At 34.5% G+C, this 20,441-nt stretch overlaps 1 protein-coding gene across 1 annotated transcript in view; it reads right to left on the bottom strand.

Moving 5' to 3' along the window:
* LOC138316108 (transmembrane protein 64-like) overlaps positions 1–20,441 on the bottom strand; it is a 58,930-nt gene that overhangs the window by 13,404 nt on the left and 25,085 nt on the right. Inside the window, exon 2 of the mRNA XM_069257614.1 lies at positions 13,713–13,874. Within this exon, the coding sequence (XP_069113715.1) occupies positions 13,713–13,874 (162 nt within the window). The remainder of the gene's footprint in view (positions 1–13,712; positions 13,875–20,441) is intronic.

The raw sequence follows: 20,441 nt of genomic DNA, 5'->3' as shown, positions 1-20,441 counted from the left end.
CGTCTTCTTAACAGCGTGGTATTAGACCTGGAAGGCTGCGATGGATACATTGATGACGTCATCAACTACCACGACACGTGGGAAGACCATCTACGCGGGATTCGTGAATTCTTCGAAAGACTCACTACCATGAAATTGACTGTAAACTTATTGAAATGTGAATTTTGTCATGCAACTGTTGAATTTTTAGGCCATGTTGTAGGACAGGGGCAGGTTAAACCTGTTCAGGCCAAAGTAGAATCAATTATAGATTTTCCATCTCCTGGAAGCAAGAGAGAGCTGATGAGATTTCTTGGTATGGCTGGATACTACAGAAAATTTTGTCAAAATTTCTCTGTTATAGCAGCTCCACTTACTGCTTTGTTAAAGAAAAATGTCAAATTTGTTTGGTCAGACGAATGTAAGTCTGCATTTGAGAAATTGAAAGCCATACTATCAAACTCACCATTTCTGACTGCTCCAGATTTTAATAAACAGTTTAAACTGTTTGTTGACGCCAGTGATGTAGGTGTTGGTGCTGTTTTGATGCAAGAAGGTACTGAACAAATTGACCATCCAATTTGTTATTTCTCGAAAAAGTTTGACAAACACCAGAGAAATTATTCCACCATTGAGAAAGAATGTTTAGCGTTGATTTTGGCCTTGAACCAATTTGATGTGTATCTCTGCACTACAGTTGTGCCTGTGTTGGTCTTTACTGACCACAACCCTTTGACATTCATTGGGAAAATGAAAAACAAAAACCAAAGAATTCTCAGGTGGAGTTTGACTTTGCAAGAATACAATCTTGACATCAAACATATCAAAGGGAAAGACAATATTCTAGCAGATGCTTTATCAAGGATTTAAATATGACTTAATATTTGAAGAAAGTTTCCTTTTCAAGAAAACTTTCTTTTCTTTAAGGAGGGGTGTGTTATGTATGACACTAAATACATGTAGTTATGAGATAAGGGAGATAACTCCTATAGCTTTTTTTTTATCAATACATCCTATGAAGGTCATATCATTGATTTAGGTTATAGAACTTTCTAGAATATAATCATGTATAAACAAATATGTTTGTAAACATGTTGATTTTAAGTAGAGATCTAGAATGATCTATTTCCAGAAAGTGATGTGTGTTTACTTGTTTACTGTTTTTAGTTAGATATTTCTAGAAGTAGAAGGTTCTCCAATATTCTTGAATTACGGTTTAGATATATATACTCCAGCTGCCCAAGGCTAATCAGAACTGTAATGAGACCTGTAATAAGACATATCAAGAATTGTACGCGCCATATAAGATTCTATTGGGAGAGCTATTGTGACTTTATCTGTGGATTATTACAACACTTTGTGTGGATTTATTCATATTGCCTGGAACTTTACAAATCATCTGTGGACATTCAATTTTCCTTGTGGATTTGTGATTATTGTTAATTTGAAACCTGGAAGGATCAAGGATTATACCAGGACATTCGCATACAGATAAGTAACACTTTAAATCATCGTACTAGTCTTGTACCACCACCAATTACTTTAGATATCGTAAACCATCTCTGTATAATATTGTATATATAATTAAATTGTGTTTTGAATTTAGCTGCTGGTTTCTCCTTTCTGTTATTCGTTCATGTAACAATGTAGACAGTAACAGACAGAGTAGACATGTCGTAAATGTAGACAGTGACAGACAGAGTAGACATGTCTTAAATGTAGACAGTGACAGACAGAGTAGACATGTCGTAAATGTAGACAGTGACAGACAGAGTAGACATGTCGTAAATGTAGACAGTGACAGACAGGGTAGACATGTCGTAAATGTAGACAGTGACAGACAGAGTAGACATGTCTTAAATGTAGACAGTGACAGACAGAGTAGACATGTCGTAAATGTAGACAGTGGCAGACAGAGTAGACATGTAAATAAGAAAACTGCCTAAGGGTCATTCATTCTTATGTATCTCATAGCATAATTGAATTATGCAAAGGTATGTTAAAAGCATTTATTCAGAAGTCTTTAATATATTTTTTTCCTTATACAAATAAAACATAAGTCAACTAAATCTATTAGCTATGGTTGAGTGGCTAGGATGATTCTTTATACTAATACTTTTTCTCTACTCCATAATGTGTGCACTAGAGACATATAAGGGGCAGCTGCCAATTACTGATTGTAAGTCCATGGGTTTTCTATAGCAGTTGTGATATTCCTTCACCTACCAAATCTGGCACATCCCTAAATGACCCAGGCTGTTAATACTATAAATCAAGCTAAAATATATAGGAAGTCAAATGAACCTTTCACAGTGTTATGCCTGCAGTCAGTGAGCCTGGTTGTTGTCTTGCACCTTTCTTCAGCTTATTTACATTGTTTTCAAATCCCTTCTTCTCACACTTATTTAGATTAAATCCTTGTTTTTAATTAAATCTTTATCTCTTTAAAACCCAGAGTACATTTCATGATGAGGAGGAAAGCCTGTAAAATGTCCGTGATTACGTGCATGCCAGACGTTCTTTGGTACAAGATATTGAGTACATCAATAGAAAACCCACAAGATTTCACACATCAAGGCCTGCCATGTTCTACAGATACAGCTCCTTACTGCAATGTATTGCCTTTTACATCTCCCTAGAATCAATATTTACTTTTTAGACTTTATCTTTACTGCACTGCTACCTGTGCTGAGTTTAACACTTCAGTTTTCACACTTGGCATTTTTTTTAGATTTTTTTTCAACTCAAAGATTATCAAAGGAATGGATGATCCAACATTTTTTTCCTTTTATTTTTCTTCTCTTTAATGTAAGAAAAATTATGAAAATTTTGGTGACCTTAGATATCTGCCTGATGCAATAGTCAAAATATTTTTACATTAGTTGGTATCTTTTAAAATTTCTTTGGAGAAATTAAGCCCAGTAGCATGAACTTGAAAGACATCAACTTTTACGCAGCTTGAAAATTTACCTGCATACAGAATATCTAATGTAGCCAGTACTTTTATTGGACTACATTTATTATAAACGTATATAAATATAATGTAGCCAGTACTTTTAGTGGACTACATTTATTATAAACGTATATAAATATAATGTAGCCAGTACTTTTACTGGACTACATTTATTATAAACGTATATAAATATAATGTAGCCAGTACTTTTATTGGACTAACCTGTATTATAAACATACATAAATATAATGTAGCCAGCAGTTTTATTAAATGTACCTGTTTCAGAATACAATTTAGCCAGTAGATTTATCAGCCTTACCTGAAAGATTAAATTTAATTAAGCCAGAAGTTTTTCTGGTCTTACCTGTATTATACAAATAATTAAGCCAGTAGTTTTTACTGGATTTACCTGTATTATAAATATAATGTAGCCAGTAGTTTTTATTAGGGCTTACTTGTATTACAAATATAATGTAGCCAGTAGTTTTATTGGGCTTACCTGTATTACAAATATAATGTAGACAGTAGTTTTATTGGACCTACCTGTATTACAAATATAATGTAGCCAGTAGTTTTATTGGACTTACTTGTATTATAAATATAATGTAGCCAGTAGTTTTATTGGACTTACTTGTATTATAAATATGACGTAGCCAGTAGTTTTATAGGCTTACTTGTATTACAAATATAGTTTTATTGGACTTACTTGTATTACAAATATAATTGAGCCAGTAGTTTTATTGGACTTACTTGTATTACAAATATAATGTAGCCAGTAGTTTTATTGGACTTACTTGTATTATAAATATAATGTAGCCAGTAGTTTTATTGGCTTACTTGTATTACAAATAATATAGCCAGTAGTTTTATTGGACTTACTTGTATTACAAATATAATGTAGCCAGTAGTTTTATTGGGCTTACTTGTATTACAAATATAAAATTAGCCAGTAGTTTTATTGGACTTACTTGTATTATAAATATAATGTAGCCAGTAGTTTTATTGGGCTTACTTGTATTATAAATATAAATAGCCAGTAGTTTTATTGGACTTACTTGTATTACAAATATAATGTAGCCAGTAGTTTTATTGGGTTTACTTGTATTACAAATATTATGTAGCCAGTAGTTTTATTGGACTTACTTTTATTACAAATATAATGTAGCCAGTAGTTTTATTGGACTTACTGTATTATAAATATAATGTAGCCAGTAGATTTTAGGCTTACTTTATTACAAATATATGTAGCCAGTAGTTTTATTGGACTTACTTGTATTACAAATATAATGTAGCCAGTAGTTTTATTGGACTTACTTGTATTACAAATATAATGTAGCCAGTAGTTTTATTGGGCTTACTTGTATTACAAATATACTGTAGCCAGTAGTTTTATTGGACTTACTTTTATTACAAATATAATGTAGCCAGTAGTTTTATTGGACTTACTTGTATTATAAATATGACGTAGCCAGTAGTTTTATAGGGCTTACTTGTATTACAAATACATAAATTTGTATTAAAAGTAGAGTTTTTATTGGACCTACCTGTATTACAAATATAATGTAGCCAGTAGTTTTATTAGACTACATTTATTATAAACGTATATAAATATAATGTAGCCAGTAATTTTATTGGACTAACCTGTATTATAAACATACATAAATATAATGTAGCCAGCAGTTTTATTAAATGTACCTGTTTCAGAATACAATTTAGCCAGTAGATTTATCAGACTTACCTGAAAGATTAAATTTAATTAAGCCAGAAGTTTTTCTGGTCTTACCTGTATTATACAAATGATTAAGCCAGTAGTTTTACTGGATTTACCTGTATTATAAATATAATGTAGCCAGTAGTTTTATTGGACTTACTTGTATTATAAATATAATGTAGCCAATAGTTTTATAGGGCTTACCTGTATTACAAATATAATGTAGCCAGTAGTTTTATTGGACTTACTTTTATTACAAATATAATGTAGCCAGTAGTTTTATTGGACTTACTTGTATTATAAATATAATGTAGCCAGTAGTTTTATTGGACTTACTTGTATTATAAATATGACGTAGCCAGTAGTTTTATAGGGCTTACTTGTATTACAAATAGCCAGTAGTTTTATTGGACTTACCTGTATTACAAATATAATTTAGCCAGTAGTTTTATTGGACTTACTTTTATTATAAATATAATGTAGCCAGTTGTTTTATTGGACTTACTTGTATTATAAATATGACGTAGCCAGTAGTTTTATAGGGCTTACTTGTATTACAAATATAATATAGCCAGTAGTTTTATTGGACTTACTTGTATTACAAATATAATGTAGCCAGTAGTTTTATTGGCTTACTTGTATTATAAATAAAATTTAGCCAGTAGTTTTATTGGACTTACTTGTATTATAAATATAATGTAGCCAGTAGTTTTATAGGGCTTACTTGTATTACAAATATTATGTAGCCAGTAGTTTTATTGGACTTACTTGTATTACAAATATAATGTAGCCAGTAGTTTTATTGGACTTACCTGTATTATAAATATTATGTAGCCAGTAGTTTTTAAGGGCTTACTTGTATTACAAATATTATGTAGCCAGTAGTTTTATTGGACTTACTTGTATTATAAATATAATGTAGCCAGTAGTTTTATAGGGTTTACCTGTATTACAAATATAATGTAGACAGTAGTTTTATTGGACCTACTTGTATTACAAATATAATGTAGCCAGTAGTTTTATTGGACTTACCTGTATTATAAATATTATGTAGCCAGTAGTTTTTATGGACTTACTTGTATTATAAATATAATGTAGCCAGTAGTTTTATTGGACTTACTTGTATTATAAATATAATGTAGCCAGTAGTTTTATAGGGCTTACCTGTATTACAAATATAATGTAGACAGTAGTTTTTATTGGACTTACCTGTATTGCAAATATAATGTAGCCAGTAGTTTTATTGGACTTACTTGTATTATAAATATAATGTAGCCAGTAGTTTTATTGGACTTACTTGTATTATAAATATGACGTAGCCAGTAGTTTTATAGGGCTTACTTGTATTACAAATAAGCCAGTAGTTTTATTGGACTTACTTGTATTACAAATATAATTAGCCAGTAGTTTTATTGGACTTACTTGTATTATAAATATAATGTAGCCAGTAGTTTTATTGGACTTACTTGTATTATAAATATAATGTAGCCAGTAGTTTTATAGGGCTTACTTGTATTACAAATATAATGTAGCCAGTAGTTTTATTGGACTTACTTGTTTTACAAATATAATGTAGCCAGTAGTTTTATTGGGCTTACTTGTATTATAAATATAATGTAGCCAGTAGTTTTATTGGACTTACCTGTATTATAAATATAATGTAGCCAGTAGTTTTTAAGGCTTACTTGATAAAAATTAAATTTAATTAAGCCAGAAGTTTTTCTGGTCTTACCTGTATTATACAAATGATTAAGCCAGTAGTTTTACTGGATTTACCTGTATTATAAATATAATGTAGCCAGTAGTTTTATTGGACTTACTTGTATTATAAATATAATGTAGCCAGTAGTTTTATAGGGCTTACCTGTATTACAAATATAATGTAGACAGTAGTTTTATTGGACCTACCTGTATTACAAATATAATGTAGCCAGTAGTTTTATTGGACTTACTTGTATTATAAATATAATGTAGCCAGTAGTTTTATTGGACTTACTTGTATTATAAATATGACGTAGCCAGTAGTTTTATAGGGCTTACTTGTATTACAAATAGCCAGTAGTTTTATTGGACTTACTTGTATTACAAATATAATTTAGCCAGTAGTTTTATTGGACTTACTTGTATTATAAATATAATGTAGCCAGTAGTTTTATTGGACTTACTTGTATTATAAATATGACGTAGCCAGTAGTTTTATAGGGCTTACTTGTATTACAAATATAATATAGCCAGTAGTTTTATTGGACTTACTTGTATTACAAATATAATGTAGCCAGTAGTTTTATTGGGCTTACTTGTATTATAAATATAATGTAGCCAGTAGTTTTATTGGACTTACTTGTATTATAAATATAATGTAGCCAGTAGTTTTATAGGGCTTACTTGTATTACAAATATAATATAGCCAGTAGTTTTATTGGACTTACTTGTATTACAAATATAATGTAGCCAGTAGTTTTATTGGACTTACCTGTATTACAAATATAATGTAGCCAGTAGTTTTATTGGACTTACTTGTATTACAAATATAATGTAGCCAGTAGTTTTATTGGACTTACTTGTATTATAAATATAATGTAGCCAGTAGTTTTATTGGACTTACTTGTATTACAAATATAATGTAGCCAGTAGTTTTATTGGGCTTACTTGTATTACAAATATAATGTAGCCAGTAGTTTTATTGGACTTACTTGTATTATAAATATAATGTAGCCAGTAGTTTTATTGGACTTACTTGTATTATAAATATAATGTAGCCAGTAGTTTTATTGGACTTACTTGTATTATAAATATAATGTAGCCAGTAGTTTTATAGGGCTTACTTGTATTACAAATATAATGTAGCCAGTAGTTTTATTGGACTTACTTGTATTATAAATATAATGTAGCCAGTAGTTTTATTGGACTTACTTGTATTATAAATATAATGTAGCCAGTAGTTTTATTGGACTTACTTGTATTATAAATATAATGTAGCCAGTAGTTTTATTGGACTTACTTGTATTACAAATATAATGTAGCCAGTAGTTTTATTGGACTTACTTATTAAAATAATGTAGCAGTATTTTAGGACTTACTTGTATTATAAATATAATGTAGCCAGTAGTTTTATTGGACTTACTTGTATTAAAATATAATGTAGCCAGTAGTTTTATGGCTTACTTGTATTATAAATATAATGTAGCCAGTAGTTTTATTGGACTTACTTGTATTACAAATAAAATGTAGCCAGTAGTTTTATTGGACTTACTTGTATTATAAATATAATGTAGCCAGTAGTTTTATTGGACTTACTTGTATTATAAATATAATGTAGCCAGTAGTTTTATTGGACTTACTTGTATTATAAATATAATAGTAGCCAGTAGTTTTATTGGACTTACTTGTATTATAAATATAATGTAGCCAGTAGTTTTATTGGACTTACTTGTATTATAAATATAATGTAGCCAGTAGTTTTATTGGACTTACTTGTATTATAAATATAATGTAGCCAGTAGTTTTATAGGGCTTACTTGTATTACAAATATAATGTAGCCAGTAGTTTTATTGGACTTACTTGTATTACAAATATAATGTAGCCAGTAGTTTTATTGGACTTACTTGTATTATAAATATAATGTAGCCAGTAGTTTTATTGGACTTACTTGTATTATAAATATAATGTAGCCAGTAGTTTTATAGGGCTTACTTGTATTACAAATATAATGTAGCCAGTAGTTTTATTGGACTTACTTGTATTACAAATATAATGTAGCCAGTAGTTTTATTGGACTTACTTGTATTATAAATATAATGTAGCCAGTAGTTTTATTGGACTTACTTGTATTATAAATATAATGTTAGCCAGTAGTTTTTAAGGGACTTACTTGTATTACAAATATAATGTAGCCAGTAGTTTTATTGGACTTACTTGTATTAAAATATAATGTAGCCAGTAGTTTTATTGGACTTACTTGTATTACAAATATAATGTAGCCAGTAGTTTTATTGGGCTTACTTGTATTATAAATATAATGTAGCCAGTAGTTTTATTGGACTTACTTGTATTATAAATATAATGTAGCCAGTAGTTTTATTGGACTTACTTGTATTACAAATATAATGTAGCCAGTAGTTTTATTGGACTTACTTGTATTATAAATATAATGTAGCCAGTAGTTTTATTGGACTTACTTGTATTACAAATATAATGTAGCCAGTAGTTTTATTGGACTTACTTGTATTACAAATATAATGTAGCCAGTAGTTTTATTGGACTTACTTGTATTATAAATATAATGTAGCCAGTAGTTTTATTGGACTTACTTGTATTACAAATATAATGTAGCCAGTAGTTTTATTGGACCTACTTGTATTACAAATATAATGTAGCCAGTAGTTTTATTGGACTTACCTGTATTATAAATATAATGTAGCCAGTAGTTTTATTGGACTAACTTGTATTACAAATATAATGTAGCCAGTAGTTTTATTGGACTTACTTGTATTATAAATATAATGTAGCCAGTAGTTTTATTGGACTTACTTGTATTATAAATATAATGTAGCCAGTAGTTTTATAGGGCTTACTTGTATTACAAATATAATGTAGCCAGTAGTTTTATTGGACTTACTTGTATTACAAATATAATGTAGCCAGTAGTTTTATTGGACTTACTTGTATTATAAATATAATGTAGCCAGTAGTTTTATTGGACTTACTTGTATTATAAATATAATGTAGCCAGTAGTTTTATTGGACTTACTTGTATTACAAATATAATGTAGCCAGTAGTTTTATTGGACTTACTTGTATTATAAATATAATGTATAATGTAGCCAGTAGTTTTATTGGACTTACTTGTATTACAAATATAATGTAGCCAGTAGTTTTATTGGGCTTACTTGTATTATAAATATAATGTAGCCAGTAGTTTTATTGGACTTACTTGTATTATAAATATAATGTAGCCAGTAGTTTTATTGGGCTTACTTGTATTACAAATATAATGTAGCCAGTAGTTTTATTGGGCTTACTTGTATTACAAATATAATGTAGCCAGTAGTTTTATTGGACTTACTTGTATTATAAATATAATGTAGCCAGTAGTTTTATTGGACTTACTTGTATTATAAATATAATGTAGCCAGTAGTTTTATTGGACTTACTTGTATTACAAATATAATGTAGCCAGTAGTTTTATTGGACTTACTTGTATTATAAATATAATGTAGCCAGTAGTTTTATTGGACTTACTTGTATTACAAATATAATGTAGCCAGTAGTTTTATTGGACTTACTTGTATTATAAATATAATGTAGCCAGTAGTTTTATTGGACTAACTTGTATTACAAATATAATGTAGCCAGTAGTTTTATTGGACTTACTTGTATTAAAATATAATGTAGCCAGTAGTTTTATGGACTTACTTGTATTATAAATATAATGTAGCCAGTAGTTTTATTGGGCTTACTTGTATTACAAATATAATGTAGCCAGTAGTTTTATTGGACTTACTTGTATTACAAATATAATGTAGCAGTAGTTTTATTGGACTTACTTGTATTACAAATATAATGTAGCCAGTAGTTTTATTGGACTTATTGTATTACAAATATAATGTAGCCAGTAGTTTTATTGGCTTTATTTGTATTATAAATATAATGTAGCCAGTAGTTTTATAGGGCTTACTTGTATTATTAAATATAATGTAGCCAGTAGTTTTATTGGGCTTACTTGTATTACAAATATAATTAGTATTACAAATATATGTAGCCAGTTTTTTTTATAGGGCTTACTTGTATTACAAATATAATGTAGCAAGTAGTTTTATTGGGCTTACTTGTATTATAAATATAATGTAGCCAGTAGTTTTATAGGGCTTACTTGTATTACAAATATAATGTAGCCAGTAGTTTTATAGGGCTTACTTGTATTACAAATATAATGTAGCAAGTAGTTTTATTGGGCTTACTTGTATAACAAATATAATGTAGCCAGTAGTTTTACTGGACCCACCTGTATTATAAATATAATGTAGCCAGTAGTTTTATTGGACTTACTTGTATTATAAATATAATGTAGCCAGTAGTTTTATTGGGCTTACTTGTATTACAAATACAAGAGCCCAGAGGGCCTGTATCGCTCACGTGGTTTTTGTTAGTAATTATCACAAGAATCTGACAATTAGAAAAATAAGCAAAATTGACTCCCAAAGTTTAATTTTGAATCACAACCATACAATGATGCTATTGATACCATACAAATATGCTATCCAATACATAGGTTCAGAGACAAAGTAATTTATATGAAAATAGTAGCCTAATTGACCTTTTTGACCTCTCATCTATTACCGTTTAAGGCCCCGGGGGTCAGACCTATCATTTGTACAATTTCAAATCCCAACCCTATAAGGATGCTACCATTGCATTATAAGTGCTCTTCCATTCTTAGTTGCAGACAAGAAGTCGTTTATATGGAAATAGCTAAATTGACCCCTTTTGACCCCACCCCCTTAAGGCTCCTGGGGGGTCAGCTCCATCATTTGCAAAATTTTGAATCAAACCCTTTAAGGATGTAACCATTGCATTATGAGCGCAATCCCATGTTAAGTTGCAGAGAAAAAGTCATTTATATGGAAATTGACCATTTTTGACCCCGCCCCTCAGGCCCCCGGGGGTCAGCCCTATCATTTGCACAATTTGGAATCCCCACCCTATAAGGATGCTACCATTGTATTATGGGTGCTATACCATGCTTAGTTGCAGAGAAGAAGTCATTTATATGGAAATAGCCAAATTGACCCCTTTTGACCCCGCCCCTCAAGCCCCCGGGGGGGTCAGCCCTATCATTTGCACAATTTTGAATCCCCACCCTATAAGGATGGTACCATTGCATTATGTGTGCTATACCATGCTCAGTTTCAGAGAAGAAGTCGTATATATGGAAATAGCCAAATTGGCCCCTTTTGACCCCGCCCCTCAGGCCCCCGGGAGGTCAGCCCCATCATTTGTACAATTTTGACTCCCCATCCTATAAGGATGCTACCATTGCATTATAAGTGCTCTTCCATTCTAAGTTGCAGAGAAGAAGTCGTTTATATGGAAATAGCCAAATTGACCCCTTTTGACCCCGCCCCTCAGGCCCCAGGGGGGTCAGCCCCATCATTTGCAAAATTTTGAATCCAAACCCTATAAGGATGTAACCATTGCATTATGAGCATAATCCCATGTTAAGTTGCAGAGAAAAAGTCATTTATATGGAAATTGACCACTTTTGACCCCGCCCCTCAGGCCCCCGGGGGTCAGCCCTATCATTTGCACAATTTGGAATCCCCACCCTATAAGGATGCTACCATTGTATTATGGGTGCTATACCATGCTTAGTTGCAGAGAAGAAGTCATTTATATGGAAATAGCCAAATTGACCCCTTTTGACCCCGCCCCTCAGGCCCCCGGGGGGTCAGCCCTATCATTTGCACAATTTTGAATCCCCACACTATAAGGATGTTACCATTGTACTATGGGTGCTATACCATGCTTAGTTTCAGAGAAGAAGTCGTATATATGGAAATAGCCAAATTGGCCCCTTTTGACCCCGCCCCTCAGGCCTCCGGGGAGTCAGCCCCATCATTTGCACAATTTGGAATCCCCACCCTATAAGGATGCTACCATTGCATTATTGGTGCTATACCACGCTTAGTTGCAGAGAAGAAGTCATTTATATGGAAAAAGCCAAATTGACCCCTTTTGACCCCGCCCCTCAAGCCCCCGGGGGGGTTAGCCCTATCATTTGCACAATTTTGAATCCCCACCCTATAAGGATGGTACCATTGCATTATGGGTGCTATACCATGCTTTGTTTCAGAGAAGAAGTCGTTTATATGGAAATAGCCAAATTGGCCCCTTTTGACCCCGCCCCTCAGGCCCCCGGGAGGTCAGCCCCATCATTTGTACAATTTTGACTCCCCACCCTATAAGGATGGTACCATTGCATTATGGGTGCTATACCATGCTTTGTTTCAGAGAAGAAGTCGTTTATATGAAAATAGCCAAATTGACCCCTTTTGACCCCGCCCCTCAGGCCCCAAGGGGGTCAGCCCCATCATTTGTACAATTTTGAATCCCCACCCTATAAGGATGGTACCATTGCATTATGGGTGCTATCCCATGCTTGGTTTCAGAGAAGAAGTCGTTTATATGGAAAATAGCCAAATTGACCCCTTTTGGCCCCGCCCCTCAGGCCCCCGGGGGATCAGCCCCATCATTTGTACAATTTTCAGTTAGTAGCCCATAAGGATGCTACCAGTCAAATTTTGTTAAAATCCGACCAGCGGTTATGGAGAAGAAATCAATTGTTGACGGACGACGGACGCCGACGACGGACGCCGGACGACGGACGCTGCGGTATCCCATAAGCTCACCTCGGTTTCTTTGGACCAGGTGAGCTAATAATGTAGCCAGTTTGTTTTAGGCTCAAATATAATGTAGCCAGTAGTTTTATTGGGCTTACTTGTATTACAAATATAATGTAGCCAGTTGTTTTATAGGGCTTTCTTGTATTACAAATATAATGTAGCCAGTTTTTTATAGGGCTTACTTGTATTACAAATATAATGTAACCAGTAGTTTTATAGGACTTACTTGTATTACAAATATAATGTAGCAAGTAGTTTTATTGGGCTTACTTGTATAACAATTATAATGTAGCAAGTAGTTTTACTGGACTTACCTGTATTATAAATATAATGTAGCCAGTAGTTTTATTGGACTTACTTGTATTATAAATATAATGTAGCCAGTAGTTTTATTGGGCTTACTTGTATTATAAATATAATTTAGCCAGTCGTTTTATTGGGTTTACTTGTATTACAAATATAATGTAGCCAGTAGTTTTATTGGACTTACTTGTATTACAAATATAATTTAGCCAGTAGTTTTACTGGACTTACTTATATTATAAATATAATGTAGCCAGTAGTTTTATTGGACTTACTTGTATTACAAATATAATGTAGCCAGTAGTTTTACTGGACTTACCTGTATTATAAATATAATGTAGCCAGTAGTTTTACCGGACTTACCTGTATTATAAATATAATGTAGCCAGTAGTTTTATTGGAGTCGTCAGTAAGTACATCTTCCATGGAGCGAACTGTTGTCCCCATATAACAGTTTAAAATAGATGTAGGCACGAGACCAAGGATGGACGAAGCTATATACGTCAACAAGTGTATATTTGTCAACTGAAAGTAGAAAGGTGAAAATTAGAAAGAATTATTTAGTAGAAAAACCAATGCATAATGTGTAACTGCTAAAAGCAGTGTAAAAATTCATGAATTTATTCAAACCAGATAATGCAACAAGAGGCCCAAGGGCCTTAACGGTCATCTGACTATCTTGGCAATAGCTGTATAGGAAAATAATTAGATATGGTGTCATGGTAGCCATCTTCAATCTGGGATCAACCAGAGATATAACAATACTTTGACAAGATTATATCAGCCGCATTTCATGTTTCAAGTTTCAGTTAAATTGCACTGGTAGAACTTGAGAAGAAGTTCAAAATGTGTTTTCAAGATGGCATCTGTAGCAGCCATCTTGTATCATCTGTGGCAGCCATCTTGGATTTTGGATCGACATAAAATATAACAACACTTGGTCGGGACCATGTCAGGATCATTTCATGCAGGTTTCAGCTTAATCAAACTGGTAGAACTTGAGAAGAAGTTCAAAATTCAAGATTTTGGAATATTTGACTCTCATGAACTTGAAAGTGGGTCAAGGTCATTCATTTCCACAACTTTGATAGCCCTTTATCTCAGCATGCTACTGACTAAATATGAATACCCTGGACCTTTCAGCTAATTAAAAGGTGTAGTTAAAAGGTTTAAGCTTAATTGACCCCAGTGACCTTGAAAGAAGGTCAAGGTAATTTATTTTCATAACTATGGTAAACCTTCATCCCAGCGTGCCACCAGCAAAATATGAGTATCCTGGACTTTTGGGTTAGTTAACAAAAATTGTTCAAAGAATTAAGCCTATTTGAATGTGTGACCATTGTGACCATGAAAGAACGTCAAGGTCATTAATTTTCACACCTTTGGTAGCCCTTCATCCCAGCATGCTACAGGCCAAATATGAGTACCCTGGGTCTTTCGGTTAGTTAGAAGATGTTGTTCAAAGATTTTAGCTTAATTGACCCCCGGTGACCTTGAAAGAACGTCAAGGTCATTAAGTTTCACAACTTTTGTAGCCCTTCATCCCAGCATGCTACAGGCCAAATATGAGTACCCTGGACCTTTTGGTTAGTTATAAGATGTTGTTCAATGATTTTAACTTAATTGACCCCTGTGACCTTCAAAGTAAGTCAAGGTCATTAATTTTTACAACTTTTTAGCCCTTCATCCCAGCATGCTGCAGGCCAAATATGAGTACCCTGGACCTTTGGTTAGTTAGAAGAAGTTGTTCAAAGATTTTAGCCTATTTGACCCCTGTGACCTTCAAAGTAAGTCAAGGTCATTAATTTTCACAACTTTTGTAGCCCTTCATCCCAGCATGCTACAGGCCAAATATGAGTACCCTGGACCTTTTGGTTATGGTTAGTTAGAAGAAGTCGTTCAAAGATTTTAGCCTATTTGACCCCCGGTGACCTTGACAGTAGGTCAAGGTCATTAAATTTCACAACTTTTGTAGCCCTTCATCCCAGCATGCTACAGGCCAAATATGAGTACAGTACCCTGGACCTTTTGGTCAGTTAGAAGAAGTCGTTCAAAGATTTTAGCCTATTTGACCCCTGTGACCTTGAAAGTAGGTCAAGGTCATTAATTTTTACAACTTTGATAGCCCTTCAACCCAGCATGCTGCAGGCCAAATATGAGTACCCTGGACCTTTTGGTTAGTTAGAAGAAGTTGTTCAAAGATTTTAGCCTATTTGACCCCTGTGACCTTCAAAGTAAGTCAAGGTCATTAATTTTTACAACTTTTTAGCCCTTCATCCTAGCATGCTACAGGCGAAATATGAGTACCCTGGGTCTTTCGGTTAGTTAGAAGATGTCGTTCAAAGATTTTAGCCTATTTGACCCCCGGTGACCTTGACAGTAGGTCAAGGTCATTAAATTTCACAACTTTGATAGCCCTTCATCCCAGTATGCTACAGGCCAAATATGAGTACTTAGGGCCTTACGGTTATTGAGAAGAAGTTGTTTGAATGAAAAGTTTACGCACGGCGCATGGCGGACGACGACGGACGGTGCATGATGACTATAGATGACCTAAAAAAAAACCTAAGGCCCTACCGGGAACCTGGATATTAAATCTGAGACAGATCGTTTTATTACTTTCTGAGATTAGCGGTAACAAACTTCAACTATAACAAGAGCTGTTGGAGAACAGCAAAGCTCGCCTATTCAGAAGAAGTTGATGTTCAAGTATTTAATATTTAAACATGGAAATATGACAAATTAACAGACTCAAAAAACCCCTAAAGGGCCCCAAATTGGTTGTATTATCACGTTCAGCATCCTTACACATAAGGAAAATAAAATCATAAACATTTATGATGACTTATGCTTAAAAAATTGACAAAATAGAAACTTGCTCAAAAACTTTAACATGAAAATATGACAAATTAACAGACTCAAAAAAAACCTAAAGGGTCCCAAATTGGTTGTATTATCACGTTCAGCATCCATACACATTAGGAAAATAAAATCATAAACATTTATGATGATTTAAGCTTAAACAATTGACAAAACAGAAACTTGCTCAAAAACTTTAACGTGAAATGGGACGAATAGGCGAGCTAAAAATCCATCTTGTTCACCAATCGGTCCCTAAATGCAATAAGCACAACTTAGAGTAACCTGCACATGAAATTAGAGACAGATTCCTTCTGAACATTCTATAAAATAGCAATAACACACTTTCAATTATGAAAAATCTAAGATGGCGTCCTGGCGGCCATATTGTTTTTCTGATCAGTCTCAAAATCAGCATCACACTCCTAGGTACCAAGGGAACTATGCATTTAAAATTTGAGAAATATCCCTAGAGTACTTAACAAGAAATAAAGGTAACAAGCAATGTTTATGGACAGACAACGGATCACAGACCATGGACGAATGGTCATTTGAATAGCCTACCATCTAATGATGGGGCGAAAATAAAATAAGGGAGGGAGGAGGGAGAGACTCAAAGTAATTTTAAAGAAAAAAATTTTGAACTGAGGTGAGTGCTTCCATTGCAACCACTAAAACAACAAGCATTAATTCCTACATAACTTCATTGTGACAATTTCTTGTTATACACAAAGTAACCTGTAATATATTTTGTAATATATTTTTTTTCAAATCATTGGACATCGCTGAATTTTTGATTTTGGAAAATTATCTATTTTTAATTTCAATATTATATAACCCTCGTGAAAAATTTTGGCTGGTCAACCCGAGGCTTGCCGAGGATTGACGGCCAAAATCTTTCACGAGGGTTGAGATATCCCTGTCCACCTGACAGATCCATGTTTGATTCCTTTTCTCCCATACTTTAACAAAACATGATAAAAATACAGAAACATGTCCGAAGCACTGCCATCATAGAAATGTTGCAATGCGTCAAAATCAATGACGTCGTCCACAATCGACACCGCATGTAATGATGACATCACGTCATTGGCTAGTGCGTGTGAGCTGTCTTTTCCCTACCCCGGTAAAAGACAGAGTTATCTTTTCCCTAGCAACTGTGGGATAACCCTGTCAAGTATGGGAGACAATTTAAGAATAGGTTGATAATTCAAGCATTACTAATGAAGATATCCTTTACAGCAGTTATAGGTAATGTTGAATGATCGTTGATCTTGTTTATCTTTGTCACTTGTTATCTATCTACAGATATCAACCTATTTACACAGTACTATATAAAGTAAACATTCGTTACAATTGTCCCATGACATTGAATACCACCTGAATGTGCTCATCACAGGTTTAAAGCACTTTTATTCATTTATAATGTTTGACATGTCCAGGTCACATTTATACATGTTTACCAGATCTTGTACCAAATCATATAAAGCCACAATCATAATTAGGTTATTGTATTATCATAATGGATAGGCCTTACTAGACATGTTTATGTCGGTCAGTAGCGCCCAGATGACAGTGACCAGATACTGACCTACGATATCTAGTTTAGGTAACTTAGGTAACATGTACTTCAGTAGGTTAAGTGATCTTTAAGCTGTTTGCAAGTGTTGTACAACAAACTCCATATATACGTATGAGCAAAGAAATGAGTGGAAAAAGAAAGAAACTGTGAAAATAAAAATTCTAAAACAATGATGGGCAATAACTCCTCCAAAGTTTGCCAAGACATCACCATATCAATTAAAAATTTATATTCATATTAGAAAATTATGATATAAAACATTACATACTATAGGCTATAAATACCCCTATACAAAGGAAAACTCAGTATTGCCTAATTTGAAATCTTAAATCTCTTTTTACCTAAACAACCTTGATCAAACTAGTTTTTATTAGTAGTGATTAAGCAAGGGAAGAATTTAGCTGTGAGGTCCAATATTGACTTGTCAATAGCAACTGGCACACAAAGTAGATTTCTTTGTTTAAGATAAGAGAAAGAAAGATAAGGGAAAATGATATGATAATTCATAGCTTAAAAAAGTCAATAAGATCAATGACTGACAAAACCTACCGTACTTATTGATTAAGAAAGCTACAACTGTCTGTTCCAGGTGTATGTAAATTTCACACCTTCACCCAAACAGACAGATCAACTGATTGCTTTGGGTGGAAGTAAAGAGTAACAGACTGATGATGGAAAAGTCATCTATGAGGAAGAGGGAGTGGGGGTGAGGTAGGGAAGGGGAGGGGTGGTGATAAAGTAGAGGAGACAAATAGAGGCGTGGGATGGGGGGAGGGGGGGTAATAAAGTAGAGGAGACAACTAGAGGAGTGGGGTGGGGGGGGGTAATAAAGTAGGGGAGACAACTAGAGGAGTGGGGTGGGGGGTAATATAGTAGAGGAGACAACTAGAACCGTGTGGTGGGGGTAATAAAGTAGGGGAGACAACTAGAGGAGTGGGGTGGGGGGTAATATAGTAGAGGAGACAAATAGAGGCGTGGGATGGGGGGAGGGGGGGTAATAAAGTAGAGGAGACAACTAGAGGAGTGGTGTGGGGGGTAATATAGTAGAGGAGACAACTAGAACCGTGTGGTGGGGGGGGTAATAAAGTAGGGGAGACAACTAGAGGAGTGGGGTGGGGGGTAATATAGTAGAGGAGACAAATAGAGGCGTGGGATGGGGGGAGGGGGGGTAATAAAGTAGAGGAGACAACTAGAGGAGTGGGGTGGGGGGGGTAATAAAGTAGGGGAGACAACTAGAGGAGTGGTGTGGAGGGTAATAAAGTAGAGGAGACAACTTGAGATGTGGGGTGGGGGTAATAAAGTAGGGGAGACAACTAGAACCGTGGGGTGGGGGTAATAAAGTAGGGGAGACAACTAGAGGAGTGGGGTGGGGGGTAATAAAGTAGAGGAGACAACTAGAGGAGTGGGGTGGGGGGTAATAAAGTAGGGGAGACAACTAGAGGAGTGGGGTGGGGTAATAAAGTAGAGGAGACAACTAGAGGAGTGGGGTGGGGGGTAATAAAGTAGGGGAGACAACTAGAGGAGCGGGGTGGGGTAATAAAGTAGAGGAGACAACTAGAGGAGTGGGGTGGGGGGTAATAAAGTAGGGGATACAAATAGAGATGTGGGGTGGGGTAATAAAGTAGAGGAGACAGCTAGAGTAGGGGGGTGGGGTAATAAAGTAGGGGAGACAACTAGAGGAGTGGGGTGGGGGGTAATAAAGTAGGGGAGACAACTAGAGGAGTGGGGTGGGGTAATAAAGTAGAGGAGACAACTAGAGGAGTGGGGTGGGGGGTAATAAAGTAGGGGAGACAACTAGAGGAGTGGGGTGGGGGTGGGGTGGGGGGTAATAAAGTAGAGGAGACAACTAGAGGAGTGGGGTGGGGGTAATAAAGTAGGGGAGACAACTAGAGGAGTGGGGTGGGGGGTAATAAAGTAGGGGAGACAACTAGAGATGTGGGGTGGAGGGTAATAAAGTAGGGGAGACAACTAGAGGAGTGGGGTGGGGGTAATAAAGTAGAGGAGACAACTAGAGGAGTGGGGTGGGGGATAATAAAGTAGGGGAGACAACTAGAGGCGTGGAGAGGGGGTGGTGATAAAGTAGGGGAGACAACTGTCTTTGAAAATTAAAAAGGAAACGTGGTAAAATGTCTAAGGAGGTGTGGACAATGTTGATTGATAAATTGATAAAAAAGGAGGTAACTGACAGAGGAATCATCAAGCTTAACAGGGGAGATGACTCACATTGCATAAAGGCACAGACTAATGACAAGGGGAGATAAACCAACAAAGAAAAACCATGATTATTGAAGGGCATGAGTACCTGGTAGCAAGCGGGAGTAACTGGTTGTGGAGAGTGTGATTTATAAAAGGGATATAACTGTACTGAATCAGGAGTAGGCCTGAATTGAGGAGGTAACTAACTGGGCGGGCAATTTCATTCTCTCAGATCTAGTCTATGCATATGTAGCTAACAAAAATCTTCTATGAGAATTTTTCATATAAGCCTCTTACTCCGTCTGGTGAAAGGCTTGTTATTTAATGTTTTGTAAGGCTGGATTGTAGCAGATGGAGAATGCATTCAACATCATGTATGCATCAGTAATGCTAATATATAACTAGATTTGATCGCGATCAAAACACGGGATTTCCACCTATGTAATGATATAAGT

Source organism: Argopecten irradians, chromosome 2 (assembly GCF_041381155.1).
Source record: "Argopecten irradians isolate NY chromosome 2, Ai_NY, whole genome shotgun sequence".
NCBI lineage: Eukaryota > Metazoa > Mollusca > Bivalvia > Pectinida > Pectinidae > Argopecten > Argopecten irradians.
This window is presented reverse-complemented; position numbering and strand designations above follow the sequence as displayed.